Raw genomic sequence first — 19,341 nt, 5'->3', positions numbered from 1 at the left:
ACTGAAAAAGATCTGAGGTTATAGTTAGGGACCTACCAAATTCACGCCATGAAAAACGCATCATGGACTGTGAAATCTGGTCTTTTGTGTGCTTTTACCCTACACTATACAGATTTCACAGGGGAGACCAGGGTTTCTCAAATTGGGGGTCCTGACACAAAAAAGATTTGCAGGGGGGTCGCAAGGTTATATTTGGGGGGGGGGTCACACCAGTAGCAGCGCAGAAGTAAGGATGGCAATACCATACTACTATGTGACCCTTACTGCTGCACTGCTGCCTTCAAAGCTGAGTGGCCGGAGAGTGGCGGCTGCTGACTGAGGGCCCAGCTCTACAGGCAGCAGCGCAAAAGTAAGGGTGGCAATACCATACCGTGTCATCCTTAATTCTGCGCTGCTGCTGGCAGCCGCTCTGCCTTCAGAGCTGGGCTCCCAGCCAGCAGCTGCCCTTCTCCAGCTGCCCAGCTCTGAAGGCAGCACTGCCACCAGCAGCAGTGCAGAAGTAAGGGTAGTTGTACCACAATCCCCCCTAAATAACCTTGCAAACTCCCCCCCCCCAACTTCTTTTGGGGCAAGGACCCCTACAATTACAACACCGTGAAATTTCAGATTTAAATAGCTGAAATCATTCAATTTATTATTTTTTAAATCCTATGACTGTGAAATTGACCAAAATGGACAGTGAATTTGGTAGGGCCTTAGTTATAGTGGATCACAAAATGAATATGAGCCAACAATGTAATACAGTTGCAAAAAAGGGTAATATTTTGGGGTGTCATACGTAAGACACTGGAGGCAATTGTCCCACTATAATTGGCACTTATGAGGCCTCAGCTGGAGTACTGTAATCAGTTCTGGGTACCATACTTTAGGAAAGTTGTGAACAAACTGGAGTTTGTCCAGAGAACAACAAAAATGATAGAAGATTTAGAAAACCTTACTTACAAGGAAAGGTTGAAAACAAAAGAACGTTTTGAGGGGGGAGCTGATAACAGGTCTTCAAATATGTTGAGGGCTGTTAAAAGAGGACGGTGATAAATTGTTCTCCATGTCCAAGTAAGGACACGTAGGAGAGTAATCGCCTTAATTTGTAGCAAGGGAGATTGAGGTAAGATATTAGGAAAACATTCTAACTATAAGCGTAGTTAAACATTGGAGATAGGCTTCTAAGGGAGGGTGTGGTATCCTCATTGCTGGACGTTCTTAAGATCAGGTTAGACGAACACCTCTCACAGACGGTATGACAAGGTGTGCCTGGCCCTTCATGTCCCCTGAGGTCCTGCTACTCCCACCCCAGAAAGGAGCAGTGAAGATGGATCCTCCAGGCCTGCCTAGAAAGGCTGCACAGAAGCAGCCAATGAGAGCCCAGCAGGCTCAGGTCTGGTCTATACTACCCTGAATCGGCGGGTAGAAATTGACCTCTCGGGGATCGAGACAATCGATCCCCGAATCGGCGCTCTAACTCCACCAGCGGAGGTGGTAGTAAGCGCCGCCGACAAAAAGCGGCAGAAGTCGATTTTGCCGCCGTCCTCACAACGGGGTAAGTCGGCTGCAATACGTCGAATTCAGCTACGCTATTCACGTAGCTGAATTTGCGTATCTTAAATTGACTCCCCACTGTAGTGTAGATGTACCCTCAGATAAAAGGAGCTGCAAGGTCTGAACTAGTCAGTCTCTGGCTAGGACCAGAGGGGCAAGGGAAGTGCCCCACTCTAGGGCCCTGCAGCAGGACTGGAATCCCGCAGGACCGCTGCCATAATAGCGGGAGTGGGATTGAAAAAAAAATCCCATGCAGGGCTCTACTCCACTCTGGTCAAAAGAGCTTGATGGGCTGCATTTACTAGGAGCTCTAGCCTTAAGGTATTGAACAGAGGTAAAAACGAAACCGGATGGGAAGAGGCCCAGGGAACATAGCAGCAACCAACCAAGGAAGCAGTAAGTGGCTGCTGTTTATAGGGTCCATAGGTTGGGACCTGGAGTAGTCAACAGGCCCAAGTTTCCCCACCAGCCACTGGGAAAGTGACCTAAGGCCTGAAAAGGGAACAAGGCTTGGTTAGAAGACCGAGTGAAGGGCGGGACTTAAAGGGCTGAAGACCCTGGTGAGGGCTGACATTTTGTTGAACTCTTTGCTACTCTGGAAGGGGTTCATCCATTTTGACTCTGTGACCTATCTGGAGGGCTGAGTCACTGAAGACCTGCCTAGCAAAGTCAACAACCTACAACAGGTGCCCAGGAGCAGGAAAAGACCCGAAGTATCAGAGGGCAGTCAAGATGTGAGTGTCCCCCATTACAGACGATCTAGGTATACTTGGTATTCACTCAATGTGGGGGAATGGACTAGGCAACCTCTCGAGGCCCCTTCCATTCCCAAATTTCTAGGAGTCTTTGGTTTCCGCTCCTCCCCCCGAAGATTTTTTCTAAAAGCACTAGTCCCCCTATCTGCCCGTGCACACCTACATTTTAACTGCAGGTGAGATTACATTCAGATAACAGAACTGTATATGCGATTACCATGGGTGACATATACTACATCAAAACTGTTATTGCGGTTCATTATGTGCAGGGTAGAACCTACATTTACCAGGACCAGCACGGAAACTGAATGCACAGAAGAAGGGCAAATGATTTTGTGTTTCAAGAATGTACAGCTGTCCAAGCAAAAGTGAAAGCTGAAAATAACGTTTTATACCCAGACAGATGAAAATGAAGGCGTTCAACTTGCGCCCCAACCTACTCCACATCATTTCTATTTCAATGCTGAGCATTTCAAATAACACAAAAAATAAACTTACTCCAGCTGTAACCAAACTCATCATCATCTTCCACATCCTCTTCAATTTTGCTGGAAGATGATTGTGCAATTTCACAGCTCATTCCTGAAAATGCTGAAGGAGGGGGCAGAGGCAAGTTACTAAATGAAGTCTTTTCTGGCTCTGAATCTGACTGACTGGATGCCTGTGGAGAACAAGAAGAATGCTGTGGCTAAATATATGGAGACTCTAGAGCAGGGCAATCTAGTACATGAAAATATAAAAACGGCAATGACTATGGCTTTGAAATTTAAATACCAAGCACCAGGAATTCTAAACAAAGCACATAGCATAGAGAGGCATCAGGATATCAGAGATGTAAAGAACACTAGGCAAGAAGGAGTAAGACTCCAAATGTATTTTTAAGCAAACAGAACTGACATTAAAAGCCCAATTCAGTGAAGTTTTGTGTGTTGCTTTTTTGCCTGAGAAACAACCTTGTGTGAAAACTGAATTGAATTTTTTCAATATCCAATTTGCACAGACTTTCTTTTTTATATCTAAAGAAAAAAACTGAGTCACTAAACAATTTCTTCTGCTATAATTTTGTACATATACAAACGGGAGAGATGGAGTTAAGGTAGCTTTGAAGAATCTTGTAAAAAGAATATTTAGTTGAAATGTTGGTAGAAAGGCCTATTTAAAAAAAAATACTGTGAAGAACACAAGAATACCTTCTTCCAAGTCCTTTACTTGTCTTCTATACAACCTATGAATAGTCATATCAAAATGGAGAAAGATTTTGCCATAAAAAGGGGGGGGGAGGGGACTTACTCTTGGTCTTGTGATTCATTTCTATTAAAAAAATAAAAACAAAACTATATGCACACAAATTACTACTGCAAATCATGGTCAGATCCTCAACTCCTTAGTCTGGCAAAACTCCCATTATACAGTCAGATTGCTTGAGGGAAATGTGATCAAAAACTGTATGATTTGGCTCCATCTTTTTAACATGTATCATTTTTATGTATTTGGCACTGTGATCAATAGTAAACAATAGGCCATGAAGGCTTGGTAATTGATAAGTCAGGTGCTGAGACTAAGCGACTGATAGATGTCCTATGAAAAATAGTACCATTTTACAGAACTGAAATTTGCAGGTACTGTATTGACTTCTTCCAGCTTTTACCTTCCTTGCTTCAGCTTTAAGAATCTGATTCTAGTGGGAAGTGAGAGAATAACATCTCCGATGGTGTTGCTAGGGGGTCAAAAATTTTAATACACCTTCTTCAGAGCCACCCTGAAGGATTTCAAAGATAGGAATCCATCCGTGCCTGTAGCGGGGTGGTTATCCTGCTCCAGTCCTGGGAGAGGGCTGTGGACGGGGAAAAGCTGGACTGATTGGGAAAACAGCCAGCCACTGCTGTAGCCAGTGCAATCAGGGCCCAGCTGGCCCTTATAAGAGGGCAATGGGCCAGAAGGAGACACTCTCTCTCTAGCCTCTTGAGAGAGGAGGGCCTGGCTGCTGGGGAAGCTGAGGAGGTTACCTAGGGTGGAGCAGTGCTGGGGAAGAGCAGAGGGAGCTGGGGAGCTCCAGCCCAGCTAAGCCCCAGGCTGCAGACCGAGTTAAGGGCCCACAAAAGGTTACTAGGGCTGCAGAGGGGCAGCTCAGGAAAAGGCAGAGGCAGCTGGTCCAACCCCCCTTGCAGATGATGAGTGGTTTACAGACTGCCGTCACTCCAGTGAGCAGGGGCTAAATGGAGACTGGCAGTAGCCACTGAGGCAAGGTGGAGATAAGGTGTTGGGAGTTCCTCTGGGAGGGGAGACCCAGAGTGAGGGGATACTGTTGTGGGCAGAACCCCTGGGCAAAGGGCACCGGGGTCTGGGAAGGACATGGGGCCAGCGGCAGGGGAGGCAATGGCCCGCAGAGGGCACTACGGGCTGGACAGAGCTAATTCCCTGGATGACCAGCAGCCGGTGAGTCGTCACCCCACCACAGTGCCACACTCAGATAACATCCTTTAAGTGAGTAGATTTTTAGTCTTTTCAGCTGATTCTTATGAAGATCCGGGAAAATGCCAATTGTCCAGAGGAAACAAACTACCTTCTTTCTCTCCCCCTCCAAACGTGTAAAGAAAATGCTAATGTCTCATTTGAGCCCCCAAATTCCTCTGCTGCTTGTATGAGCTTCTTTCTCCTCTCATTCTAGGAGCTTTTCAAAGAAGTCATGAAATACTATGAAGAAGGCTGAATACGTGTTAACTAAAAATATCATTGGGGTCTAAAATGGTATCTGTTTAAATGCCTTTACATTAGGTACCACACACACTTAGAACAACAAGACAGATGCTGGTGGCTGACAGAATGGTGCAAAAAACTCAAGTCTTACACAAGCGAGTACTGCTATACACAACCCTCCCTTGGCACTTGGAGCTTTAAGTGAATGTGAGGCATCTGAATTGTTTTGAACCCATTGTGCAGAAAGCATCTGAGAGTTCAAAGCAACCTGCTGAAATTCCTAAATGCCAGCTGGGATGATGTAGGGTATTATATTAGTCTTTATGAAAACTGAGATACTTACTAAACCTAAATTGTGGGAGCACTCTCTGAAAAACTCAGACACCAATGTGGACAGGGAGGGTGATGTTTCATAAATCACACTTATTGCGAAACAGTTCCTAAACTTCAGAATCAGCGTCGGGTGGTAGCAAAAGCACACATTAGCATTCATGCTGTACTTTTATGCTTAAAATGCATATACCTAACTGAAAAATGTTATGCATCTGATGAAGTGGGCTGTAGCCCACGAAAGCTTATGCTCAAATAAATTTGTTAGTCTCTAAGGTGCCACAAGTACGCCTGTTCTTTTTGAAAAAAGTAAGTAGCAGAATGTTACCTCAAGGTGAGGGTAGAGGAGTTCCAGAAATTCAATAAGCACTTCCTATATATTCACTGGAGGCCATATAACCTTAAATTAATGCAGGTGTTTGTGTGGGGGGGAGTGTCTACACAAAGATTAGGGAAGGACATGAACCAACTGATTCAGTGTAGTTTACAATTACTAATTCAAAGTAATGCATCATTTTAGTCTTGTTCTTTGTGAGCAATGGAAGTGCCTAAAATGTTGCAGTACTGAAGGCAATGATCAGGACAAAAATAAGATGGTTTGCTATCCAGTAGCTCTGGAAGGACGGGTGTACCTCTGTATGTACGAATGAAATTCCAGTGGATTTATCATTAAAAGAAAGCACAAAGTGCCATATATTGATGGACAAGGAACGTTTCCTTATGTCTCGCTATATGTACATGTATAAACTCTGTTTTAAGTTCAAGCAAATGCTGATACGAAAGCAGATGAATGCTTGAAGTCTCTTCTGCAAGCAAAGAGTAAAACAAATAAGGTCCTAACAATTAAAAACGTACAGGACCAAATTCTGTCTTCCAAAGTCATTGGAAATATGCATGCATCTTCGAGGACAGAATCTGGCCCTTTTATTTACACACAAGACTTTTGTTCTCTGAATTGGGCCCTATACAAAAGGTAAAAATATTTTGACTCATTACATACCAAAATGCAAACATCTGACAACACATGGAGCCTTTTGGCTACCCATGTGGCTCTGGTCACAACCAAGCATGTATTTATAAGGGCAGTGAATGGACAGCAGTATCACTTTCAATGTAGCAGATCAATTTGGAAGGAACATCGGTACTTTCCGAAATTACCACATGCCACGTACAAACAGGCATAAACAAAACACAGCACAAAAAGGATGTGTGACACAATCACAAGTTACTGTAACTTTCACATGGAGACAAACCTTAAATGGTGTGGGGGCAAAAGGGTTAGTTGGGGAACAATGGAAGGCAACCCTAACAGGATTCTGCACATCCTACAGTAACAGAAAACAGCAATCCATATATTACAGTACCTTTGACAATATGTAGCATTAGTAATGTGAACTAATGTTTTAAAGTGACAGGTATTTTGTAAACTGCAGTAAATTCACACATTTTATTTTAAAATGGACAAAATTGCTTACATGACCTAATTAACCCCTGATTCAGCAAGGTATCTTACTGAATCAGGGCCTTCATAATTTTCTCCACAAAAATCTGGCAGAAAAAGCAAAAAGATGGCCACGGGGGTAGGGTTCAGATGGGGGTGGCAGGTGTTTTTGACTTTTCTAATATTTGCAAGAACATAAGTTTTAGCATGTAATTATGTGCAACATAATTTTTTTTGGTAACAACTGCTTATTTAGAAATTATACGCAATTACCTCTGTTACACTTCTATTCTCCTTACTTCAGAACTATAAGTGTGAGCACAGATTTCAAAAACATATATATGCTGTTATACAGACATATACTCTTTATACATTTTGAGACTGTTACGAGATTAAGGGGAAAATACAAAAAATGAGGAAGCACGGATTTATAGCTGAATTCATCCCCCAGATGCATGAGGAGCTACAAGTGACTGTGCAAAATCAGAGCTGTGTGCATGTACATGCAGATAGGATTTAGTCTTTAATTAGGGATGCGTTAGAGGTCTAGTCCCTCCCTGTACATGGATAACTTTCATTAGCACTAATCACGAGGAGAAGAATCTAACTTTTCTAAATTTCCAAAAAATGTTGGCACCCTGCTGGTGGTACAGTGCAAGAATTTCCAAAAAAAAATCAAAAAAGTTGTCACCATCTTACAATGTGAGGTATTGACACATTGTTCATGGCAAAAATAAAGTAGGAAACTCCTAACCATACACATACAGAGAAAGGACCGACATACAAACAACTGATAACAAAATACCTCTGTCCTTGAGAAATGCCATTTCACATTAGGCTGAGATTTTCAAAATTACCAAACTCCTCTAGGGGGCTCTGAAAATCTCAGTCTTAGAGCTTATGATTATGTAGCTGGCATTTGTACAATACTTCTACACATTCTTATTTATCATGGAGAATTTCCATCCTCACCAGCACAGTATTTTACCCAAATGTGGTAAAAATACAAACAAACAGAGAAGGACACACGAGTGATGCAGAAGCACATAAATAACGTTCGGTGAACCAATAAAGACAATCAGATGTCATCCAACCTTGTTAGTGTTGAACTGAGGAGAATCAGCAAATGGATTAGTGCTGCTGATGGTACCAGGCCCATAGAAAAGGTTGTGCTGCGTGAAAGGCAGCTAAAAAGAAAACAAAAGGAACTAAACAACAAAGAAGGTAGGTTTAAAATAAAACCTTGTGGCTTATAGAACAGTCCACAAGGTTTCTTGTGTTAAGTAAACAATGCCCATTTCACATGCTATGCTAAAGACATCTGAGAGTGAAGGCAGGCAAGTCTGTACATTTACATTTGCTTCATACACACTGGTGACATTAAATGATGGGGAGAAGAACAGTCTACCAGTTTTATCCTCCCCATATGTTATGGCCCTCTTCCATCATTCTATAGGAAGTATGAAGCTAATATTTCCTTTCCACTATTACATATAGCGAGGATTTCTAAAGGCACAAACAGCAGTCAGGCACCCAACTCCCACTGAAAGCCAACAGGAATTAGGCATATAAGTGCCATTTGTACCTCCAAAAATCTCCCACTATAGTCTTTTGATCCAATCCTCATGGTCCTTACTTAGGTAAAACTCACATTGATATAAATGGCAGCTTTTTTGCTAAATAAGGAATTCAGAATTTGTATACATAGCATAAAAGCACATTCATACACATACTAAGTGTCTTAAAATTTCATGAGTGAGAAGATGAAAAATGTGCCTTCTTTCATTATTATCTGATGACAGCCAAATGCTTCAATGGATCTATATTGGAACGTCACTAATTCACATTTATGACCTGGATACAAATTCTGCAAATCAGGAAAAGAACAAACATAAGAACAATTTTAGGAAAAATGTAGTGCAAAATTTAGTTTGTGCTTTTATTTTGACAAGTAAACAGCAGCATACTAATAAATGGGCAGCAGGATATTTTGCAGAAGTAATTAAGTTTAGTAATACAGGATCTTATTATAGCATATTGTCATTAAATATGTGCAGCTAAGTGGGAGGGGTCACTTTTTTAGTAAGCTTTATTGAGTTTATGGCTTAACAAAATAAGAATTAGCTGGCTTTTCCTGAGACAATACTAGTTACTTTTCTCTTCTCATTTACCATCAACATTTTTAACCTTTGTTTTATGCCATTGATGCAGTTCTCGTACTGTATCGTAGGACCAGAACTGTTTTGAAACAAACGTGCTCACGTAAAAGAAAGAGGCAAACACTCTGATGTTCTATAGTAGATAGGAGTGTCCTAAATTCATGCAAATAAATTCTACAAGGGAACCAGCTGCTATGCTGGCCAAAATTCTTCGCAGCTATGAGCTTAACACTGCTGGAAAACAGGCAGCACAGTGCTTAGAAAGGAATGCCTCTTGTATCACAGTTACATAATCTACACATGCTTAAGTAGTGGGTAAAAGGAAAAGTGCAAACTTTAGCACTGATAAAGAAAAAATTATAAAAAACAGCAGGAGAATTTTCAGGGGGAAAAATACATCAAAAATCACTATTCTCTGGGCCTGTCTGCACAGTGGAGTAATGAACCTTATGGGGTGTGACTTCTGAAGTGCACTAACATGTTGCACATTAATTGCTCCATATAGAGCTTGCTGCTGCACAAGGTTCTCTACCCCCTCTGATGCACTAACGGTGTGTACTGCTGCTCTGTACAGAAAAGCCCTTTATCTTACTGTGTAAAGAAATCTCTGAACCAGCTAAAACATTTGCTATTAAAAAAAAAAACCACTTAAAATTGGAAAATTCATTGTTCAATATTCATTTTCAGGCATCAGTTTACCAAATAAAATTGATCTAATTTGCCAATGTAACATTTCTTGGATCTACAGTATTTTACAGTTTGAAAGGCAGAGCGATGTTAAGACAAGGGATCCATTGTGACAACGCCACTCATAAACTCGACAGAGAACATTTTCCCTATGAGAAGAATTTCAGTTTACACACGCAATGTCTTCTAAGTACTATTTGTGAAATTAATGTTCCTATGTTACAATCAGATTTGCCACCTGCATTAAGATTTTAAACTATCTTGATGGAGTGTTATATAAATAAAATTAGCATAACACATATTTTGTGCATAAATACTCAAGCTCTAGTATTAACACAGAAAATCAATCCCCAACCATTCATATTTGTGCCTCAGATACTTCGCACATAATGATTTGTCAACTAAAAGACACTGGCTGCCCTGACTTCTATCCCATGCCACTGTGTTGAAGTTATTGAGACAGTGCAAAGGATAAGTCAGGACACTGTTTAGAGAATTACCTTCCATTTCATGTAATCTAAAAAAAGACTGTTGTCAACAATACCATTGTGCAAGAAAGAATACATCTACATAGCACAACGGAAGGAACCACTATCATAAAAAGTATTTAGTTACTTGAACAAACAAAGCATTCAAAAAATGCATAAGGGTGAAACCCTGCAATGTGGCTGGAGATACACTCATCTCAATTGGTAATTCTTATTTAAAAATAACCAGAGCAGAGTCATTATGTATCACAGATGTGGCGCATAACTGCTTGCATGGAGAACTACTAAATTTGTTTCCAGCAGACAACACAGCCCATTCATATTATCTGGGCCACACTCTAATCTCCATGTACAGTGTCTTGAAGAAAAAATCTGACTCTCTTGAAACAGACATTTTTAGTAGATGTGTTGTCGCACCATATTAAAGATTGTTATTGTCTGCATGCAGCTAGCTGTCTGGATGAGTACACATGAACGAAGACTGGAAATTCCCTCGTAGGTTCTTACTATATGTACAGATCTAAGTTTCAAAACATTAAGATAGTAAAAAGTGTTGTTTTAAAAATTATATCACAAAGCATGTGCAATGCCTTGCTTTACATACAAAAGTATGGATATTTTAATAAACAGTCAATTTTAAAATACAGTAAAGCTAGTTAGGGGGTAGAGAAACCGAACAAGGAGAATTGTAATTTTAAAAATTCCTGAAGTAACACTCATATATACACAAAAAGTCATCTGTGATGAAGTAAAAGCATCACTCTCATCCTAAACATTCATTAAACAACATGAATCTTGCCCATATCATAGCAAATGCACAATCCTCATTTTAGCATTCTGAGTATCAATAGCCGACATTCAGGAAAGCTATTCCATGCAACGTTACCTGAGATGACTGATGATAAAATGGGTTAGTAGGTTTCTGCCCACTGAGAGCAGAGGCTGATGAAGAGCTATTGAGAGATTCTGGCTGGGAAACAAAAGTTATGAGACAACTAGTAAACAAACATGCAGATTACATAGAATCTACAATGAGGAAGTTTAGTTTCAGGTGATGCAAGCTACTATTTTAAAACTTATTAGCTTGTGTTTGCATTGCCCATGCAGCTTAATGAAGGAAAAATTCTCTTTGTGTACTTCTAGGTCCTTTCATTAATGCTCACTTAATATAACAACAATTGTTGCCATATATTTTGCATGCACTTGGACACAATATCACTCTCTAAGACTTGTTTTTAGATAGGCTCCTTCCCTTCTCCTCAACAAACAATTTTGGAGGCTTTTCAAAATACTTTGAAGTGAGCATACTATAGGTAAATTCCAATTCCAAATCAATTTAATTCTAAATGGAAATATTATCATCAAACCTTTGTTCCTATAATGATCTGGTTGAGATGGAACCTGCAGGATTAAATATCTCTCCCCCACCCCAAAAATAATATCAGCTTGGACATTTATTTAAACTATCACTATTTTTGGTCTCTTTTTCACATTTAAGATGCTTACCCTTGGTCTGTTTATAATGCTCTGTACCATAAAGACTACAGGGTTGCCTGCCTTCCGTATGGCTTCCACAGCTTGTTCATGGCTTGCGTCTCTGAGGTCAATTCCATCCACCTGAAAATTGGAAGGCCTCAGCTTAACATTACACAAAGCTTAAAGTATAATGAAGCAACTTCTAAGATTTTGATTTTGGATCCTCTATTACAGCCTAAGCCAAAGGCCTCTACACTCAGCAGAATGATCCCCATTGACTTCAACATATGTTGAATCAGGCCCTTAGGCTCCAACAACGTACAGACTGGATTTTCAAAAGGCATCTAAGAGCTTATCTACATAGCACAGCAATGTGAATTCTAAAATGCACCAACATGCTACGCACTAACTGGTCCTCGTAGACCCCGCTGGTGCACACTAAAAGTTCCATAGTGAATATTAACTTAGGGTGTGTTCACATTGGCAAGTTTCTGAGCAACAAGTTATACCACTTTTATTAGAGCGCTGGAATTAATAAACCGCTGTTGCGTGTCCACACTGTGCTCCTTGTGACAGTGGAGCGCATCCACATTAGCAGCTCTTGCAACGGCGAAGAGAGCAGTGCACTGTGGTAGCTATCCCACTGTGCAACTGGCTGCAGGGTGCTTTGGGAAGGGTTTGCAATGCCTCATGTGGCAGGCACAGCGTCACATGATGCAGGTTTCCCAATCCCATTGTTCCATGGGCATTCTACCACATTGCCAATTGCTTTTCAGCGCTCTGCACAGCAATCTGTCTCTCCCTCTCTGTCTCTCTCAGACACACCTGCCTCTGTGTTCACCAGCAGGAGTATTCCACATTAATGGTTTGTTTTGTGTCCCAGAGCAGATCAGCACAGCACACAATGGCTGTCAGAAAGGGAGCTTTGAAAGGGAAGGGGTGCATGTCTCCAGGGCAGCTGAGTTCAAAACAATGAGCAGAGCAGCCACTTGAGGGATTATGGGACACTTCTGGAAGCCAATTGATCACTTTCTGCACTGTAGTGTCTTTACACTGCCAATACAGTGCTGGAACCTCTGCGCTTTAAGGCTTATGACTCTCGTCGAGGTGGGTTTTTTTGCAATGCTGCAACTGAGGAGCTTCTGTGCACTAAGTGACTTGACAGCGTGTACACCTCAGGAGTTACACTGCAGAAAGCTGCTTTACTGCGCAGTAACTTGCCAGTGTAGACAAGGCCTTTGTGTTGCTACATTAGACGAGTCCAAAGGGACACAGACACCCACTTTTAACTCTGGGAATTTTGGTGCCTATCTCCCTTAGGCTCTTTTGAAATCCCAGCCATATAATTCAGGCTTTCAATATTCTAAAGAATTTTAAAACAGGCTATTAATCTGCTTGATTCAAGTTCCATGTTGATATTTTGTCCCAAAAGCCACGGTTTTAGACTATGTAATAACATGAAAGCAATGATAGAGTTTGCCAACAATTGCTTCAAGTGATTTATGGCTCAGAATCAGGGCTGCTTATACCTACCTCACTATGCCAATGTGAGGTTTAATTATATGATACTTACAAAGCACTTGAAGATCTCTGGTGGAGGAGGAGCATTATATGAGTGCAAAGTATTTTTTTTTTAATGTTAGACAATATTTCCTTGTTACATTCCCCCGCCCCCCGAAACTAGTTTTAGTTCAGAGTTGAAAAATTTTCTTCCTCCCTAAACAAAGTATTTACAAAGGATGGCTAAGAACAATTTTCTTTGAGATGTAACATACTCTCTCTTTCGCTCTCTGTATAACATGTACTGATGTGTTTATTAAAAAAAAGTTTATCTTGGTATCCAAGGAAAATCCATGTTATGGTGAGGTTAGCATTAGAAAAGCATTTTCATAATGACTATGATAATAGCTAAAAGCCAAGTTACAAGAGTTATTTGTTAGTAGTACTTGCATAAAAAGCCATATAGTAAGAGTTACTTCTGCCTCTTTAATTTCATAGCTTATCTGAGACTTAACCATCCAATGTAAAATAAAGAAGAGAAGGAAAACAATTTAAGATAGCAGATTCTAAATCTATTAGGAAAAAGACAGTATTGTTATAATTCTATCACTTCCAATGACGAAAATAGTGGCAGTTGCTAACTAGAGAGCAGAACCAGGTTATGTTACAGTATGAGAAAGGGAAACCACACGTACACATCCAGACATACATGGTTACACGAACACACCCTGTATCTATGGTCCACTAGTTAACATGTGTATTCCCCCATAGACACTTCTGCAAGTTTCATTTTCTGGGACAGTCCATATGCTCATTAAACCCAATTACTAACTTTTATTGACCATTCATTACATTTCTAGCCATTCTGCGAAGTAAAAGCAGTTCTCATCCTTGATATTAATCAATGTCTTCACACATCAGAGACAGACCAAAACATTTAGGCCAACGCCAGGCATTTCTGAATGCAAGACTATTTGTGGTATTATATAAAACAAACACCTAATAGAGCTCTGCACTGGTGTTTAGATAGGAGGTCATCTGAGTGCCTAGATGAAGCTGTACCTTTTTATTATGGAAGTGCTTATTTATACAATATGTTATAAATGGGTCCTCTCCAGCCCAAATTCCACCTTCATACCTGTTGGCCAATGGAAGCTCTGCAGTCCTCTCTGGCTGCTCATTGTAGAAGCTATTCTGATGCCCTGCACCTATGTCCTATACGTTGTCCTGGGTAGCAGTAGCAGCCATGTCATTCCAGTTTAAACATTACCCACCTAGAACCACCCTACCCCAGAGGCAGAATCACAGTTTCTGCCATGTGGGTCGCCATGTACTTAATGAATGGCATCCAGGGTCCAGAGAATACTACATCATAAAGACTAGTGCATTTCCTGACAACCTACAATACGGGTTTTAGAAAGAATGTAGCTTAATCTTGGCTGCCAACTTTGCTCCAAAGCTGAACCAGGGTGGGGTGAAGGTGAGAGCGCCATCCCTCCAGAGATGGCAAAAAGGGGATCAGTGATCAGGAGAAAGAAGTCTCCCCCTAACCTATCTGCAGGGGTGGAAAAGTTTCTCTATGTGCCCCACAAGTTTGGCTCTAACCACCTCTCTATTAGCAGCTAAGCAGAGCTCTATGTACTCCCACCCAGACATGGAGCATAAGTGAAGATGAAAGACAGGGTCTGGATAGGCACTAACATGCAGGTAAGTGGGACATCTATTTGCAGTTCTCCTCCTCTCTGTGGCCATCTCTTTAACTACCCTTTGCGGCTGCACAAAACATGGTAATCTTCCTCCTGAATCAGCTGTTCTAAAGGGGGGCTAGTATCCAGGACCTTGTGCATCCCTGTGTTACTCTGAAAACTCTGTACATTTGAGGCTGTATGTAAGCCTGAGGCCCTTTGCATGTAAAACACACACATGATAGGAGTAGGATTATAATGCAGTAACTACATTCGGTATACCACGTGGTAAAACACTTAAGGGCTGCCAGTAGTGCTAACAGTAATGGAGACATTGGGGAGGTGCAATAATCATACTGCTACCTACATTCCTTTGTGGTGCCGGAGGTTTTATATTCAGAAATATTTAAATAAAAAAAGTGACAACTGAACGCCGCGTAGGCCTTGTATTTGTAGGCACAAAATCTAGTTGCTGGCCTTGTACCATGATGGCTGATGAGAAAAAAAAAATCATGATCTCTTCGCCATAATAAAATTAACAAGCAGACATTTGCAAGGTTGATGTATATACATGGGAAAAATTAAAGCACATTATAAGTTTGCATGGTACCTCCACTATTCTATCTCCAGTTTTTAAGGTTCCATTTTTGCCAGCGGGGCTGTCTTCCAGAATGTGTTTGATAAAGATTCCCCTCATCACTTCACCATTGCTCAGCCGACTCCCCATCCCTCGTCCACCGACGATGCTGATTCCCAACGACTTGCTAGGTTCTCTCCAAAGCTCAACCCTACATGACAAAAAAACAAAAAGGAATGCACTGTATTTACATCACAGCCTCTTGTCTACAAATTCCAAAGGCCTATCATTTGCACAATTCTATGGAACATATCTGAGAAAAATTCTTCCTTAGATGTTTTCATGCCTTTCTATGACAGTGGGTTGGGAATGACCAACACGTCTATTTAGTGTTTAACCTTTGTCTACTGCCCTCCATTTATTTTGGGCTTCTAGCTAACCCTCTTATCTCCAATGTAAGCTACAGCAAGACTAACTTATTCTTATATTTGGAAGGGTACCTCCGAGAGCTTGGATACCATCCCACTAATTTATGTAAAGAGTTAATTTTGTCATCCCCTGGCTTAGGCTGATAAGTGCAAATTAAATTTAAAACTAATCTTCCCAGGCACTAAGCACACAAGTTAGATCACAGGGATTTAGGCTGACTGCAGTAAAAATAAATATGCCCTATTTGTGCTATGCACAGATATAACACTACACTATTTTGATTGCTTCCTTATGTACTTTACAGTATATGAAAGGATCCACTATAGTTCCAATTTCAACACACCAGCGTTTATGAGAGAGTGTCATTCAACTGGGAATCCATACTCACCGTCTGGGCTGGTTCCAGTGACTGTAAGCTGCATTCTGAAGTTCACTTTCTTCTCCCTCCCCCTCTTCACGTTCAGGTAGTTCTGGAATTTCTCTGCTAATAAATAAGAGCAAACAAAGTACTTTTAAAATCCTAACGAAGTCACAGGTGACGTTATGCAATGAACACCAAACCGATCAAACTGCCAGAATTAGAATGTCTACAGAGCATGGAGGTAGCCATGCTTTTACACGTGAAAATAGTGAGTACAAAAGTGCTTTAGTATCTAGTATACTTCTAAGTGTTCCCCTTATATTGTAAGAAAGATTTAAAATTCTTATGGTACAACTGTGAACCATCTGGAATCACCACCCTCCCAGTAAGCTTCTGATATAATATAGCCTGTGTTTAGGAATTCCCTTTCCATGCTCTTCAATTAAGCTTTCACCAGTGACAACCACCGAATAGAATACTCTGCATTTCTAAATGGGAGTAGAGCCAACATTTAAACAAACTGAAGTTTAGTTTCCAAAGGGGGGGGAAATGACAGCTATGATTTTCAAAAGTAACTAGTGATTTTGTGGCCCAACTTGAAACACTCTGAAGGTGATCTGCACCCTCTCTCTCTCTGAAAATCAGGTTTCTTCAAAGTGTCTCAAGCTGAAATGGAGGTACGCAATATTATTAGTCTCTTTTGAAAATCCTGACCAATAATTCTAATGATTTTCTGCGACTGGAAATTCACAGCTAATTGTGGCAACATACATTCTAGATGGAACAGAAATGCCATTTTCAAATTTTGGAGAAGTACAGCTGATAAGACATAATATTTGAATTTTTTTTCTTAACCCCCCCCCCCCCACACACACACACACACACCATCCTCCAGAACTGCTTGATTTCACAGAATATTCCCATTGTCTCTAAAATCTGATAATGTTGAAATATCAGTATTTTTTCAGTATTCTGTTGCTTTAAAAAAGCGATTTAATTAATGAAGAGTATTCCCAACCAGTATTTACATATACACCATCTTCTTATTCAGTGAGAGGCCTAGAAAGGGATGAACTTAATTAGAATAGGTTTTTAAATGGTGTATACTCCCCTCTTTTCAGACACATATATATTAGCCTTTCAAAAATGTAATGGAAAACTGCTAGCCAGGCACAAAAATCTACTTGCCAGTGCTTTACCATAATGATAAAGAAAAAATCTTGATATTTTGCCTTCCCATAAAAAAAATTCTCTATGAGCAGAAGTCTGCAATACTGATGTCCATGCATGGGAAGAGTTAAAGCAAAAAGCCCTTACAGTTGGATAATAAGAGAACATATTGATTCACCTTACAGTATGTGCAGAAAAGAGATTGGGTGGTATTTTGTCTTCTGGTTGTTGTCCCAAACTGGCTTTGTACTCTTCCAAATGTTCTGCTGGCACATATGTAATCCTGCAATAAAACACAAAACAAAACACACAAAAGCAAAACAGAAGTCATGGGTCATGCCTCAGGTAACTTAAGGAAAGGCTGAATGATCGCCTTTTCAGACCATCTCAAGTATCAATTGATGTGAAACGGATAGTCCAGGTACATGGAAGGATGATTTGCAACTATGCAAACCATATCCCTAATTAAGCAGTCACATTACTATGCATCTGTAGTCATGTTAGCTCCTGTCCACTTCACCAAGCTATCTGGTGCTGATCACACCATTTTTCATTTCTAATACTGGAAGTTATACAGTTCACTTGTGGCAAAGATTGTCCTGCTGAAGGACATGGTTTACAACAAAAAGCCCTTGGCATCAACATGCTGAAGAACATGACTGGTGTGCAGCAGCGCTACTATCCCAAATGCTAGCAGGAAAAGGCTTGCACACATTTTACAGTAGCTTTTATGATTTCCATCAAGATTTGGAATTTGATTTTGTTCTCCACAGTTCCTGTGAAAACACTCTAACAAACAGAAAAAGAATAGCAGGTAGATGGAATAACAGATATGAGGGTGATGCATAGAAGGAGGAAGGAGCCTGAATAGCACATCAGCAGCAAAACAGTAGAGGGGAGGGGGGTGCAGGAAAATACTGGTTCCTTGTTTTACAGCCAATGCTAATGACAATGGCGTCTTCATGGGGGGGGGGGAGGGGGCCAAAAAGCCCTTCAGCATTCTTATCAATTAAAAGAATGGATCATTCCAATATAGTCAAACAGGAGAATGATGCTGATAGAACATTCTCTGCAGCTGGGTATTTGAGAACAGTTCCAAAGAATATGACAAAAACCTAGATAACCAGGGGAATCACAGTCTCTTGTTCCTACTGTTTAGTGGGGAAAAAATAGTGGGTTTTTCCACCATTTCCCCCCCAAAACTCTTAAAAGTTCCAGAAAACAAAAATGTTTTGGTCCAGATCTTGTCCTACACTGGAAGAAAACTTACTAGTTTCAAACTGAGGTCTACCCTGCCAATCATCTGGTTATGGGAAAGGGAAGGCAATTTATTCCCCCACAGAATGGGCATGGAGACAAAGCCTGGCAAATGCAGAGAGATCCCAAGATCCATGAGGAAGGAAATCCTGCAACACTCTGTGTATCTGTACAGGGCTGGGGTATTTGCATAGAAGCCCAATTCCTTTTCATTACTCCACAAAAGTATCCCTTATCTTGTGCTCCCATTGGTTTTCAACTGCACATGATAAGGGAGCAAAGGGAAGAGCACGTAGAAAGAACTTACATAAAACAATGCTGTCAACCTACAGCTTTGGGGTATAAAATTGATGGCAAAGAAAAGCCCCTTCCACTGTCCCTGACAAGGCATGCACCAGTCCCCACCACACAATCAAAGTGTCTCAAAAATGCACAAGGGGCTTCCACTGAGGGAGGGAGAAATAATGCCTCTTCTACACAATCCTCTTCAATAAAATCATTTCCCTTTGGCTGAAATTCCAGCCAATTTCCCACCCTCCACGTTGTTTGGTTTTATTTCCTAAGGCCTGTAGTTTTTTGTGCCTGGGCCATCATGTAAATGCCCGCATTCAAACACTAGTGCCAATTACTGAGTGCTTTTCAGTTCTGAAACACAAAATGCCAATACAAAACATTCAGAGAAATGCCACACCTTTCTACTGGCATTTCCTCAAGAGTAGGACATCACTAGTTTTATGTGATTAAAAAAAAAAACACCCAAATTCTCCGATAATAAACAACATAAAAATCGCCA

The 19,341-nt window shown here is 40.8% G+C and overlaps 1 protein-coding gene across 11 annotated transcripts in view; it reads right to left on the bottom strand.

The window, feature by feature from the left end:
* MPDZ (multiple PDZ domain crumbs cell polarity complex component) overlaps nt 1-19,341 on the bottom strand; it is a 129,510-nt gene that overhangs the window by 28,445 nt on the left and 81,724 nt on the right. For 3 of the 11 annotated variants that reach the window (XM_034773148.1, XM_034773147.1, XM_034773146.1), the window contains 8 exons: nt 17,470-17,574; nt 16,149-16,244; nt 15,365-15,542; nt 11,600-11,710; nt 10,980-11,063; nt 7,854-7,946; nt 6,572-6,643; nt 2,790-2,952 (listed from right to left, as the gene is read on the bottom strand). In XM_034773148.1, the coding sequence (XP_034629039.1) occupies nt 2,790-2,952; nt 6,572-6,643; nt 7,854-7,946; nt 10,980-11,063; nt 11,600-11,710; nt 15,365-15,542; nt 16,149-16,244; nt 17,470-17,574 (902 nt within the window). The remainder of the gene's footprint in view (nt 1-2,789; nt 2,953-6,571; nt 6,644-7,853; nt 7,947-10,979; nt 11,064-11,599; nt 11,711-15,364; nt 15,543-16,148; nt 16,245-17,469; nt 17,575-19,341) is intronic. The other 8 variants (XM_034773150.1, XM_034773153.1, XM_034773151.1 and 5 more) reach the window with 6 other exon arrangements.

Source organism: Trachemys scripta, chromosome 6 (assembly GCF_013100865.1).
Source record: "Trachemys scripta elegans isolate TJP31775 chromosome 6, CAS_Tse_1.0, whole genome shotgun sequence".
Classification (NCBI taxonomy): domain Eukaryota; kingdom Metazoa; phylum Chordata; order Testudines; family Emydidae; genus Trachemys; species Trachemys scripta.
This window is presented reverse-complemented; position numbering and strand designations above follow the sequence as displayed.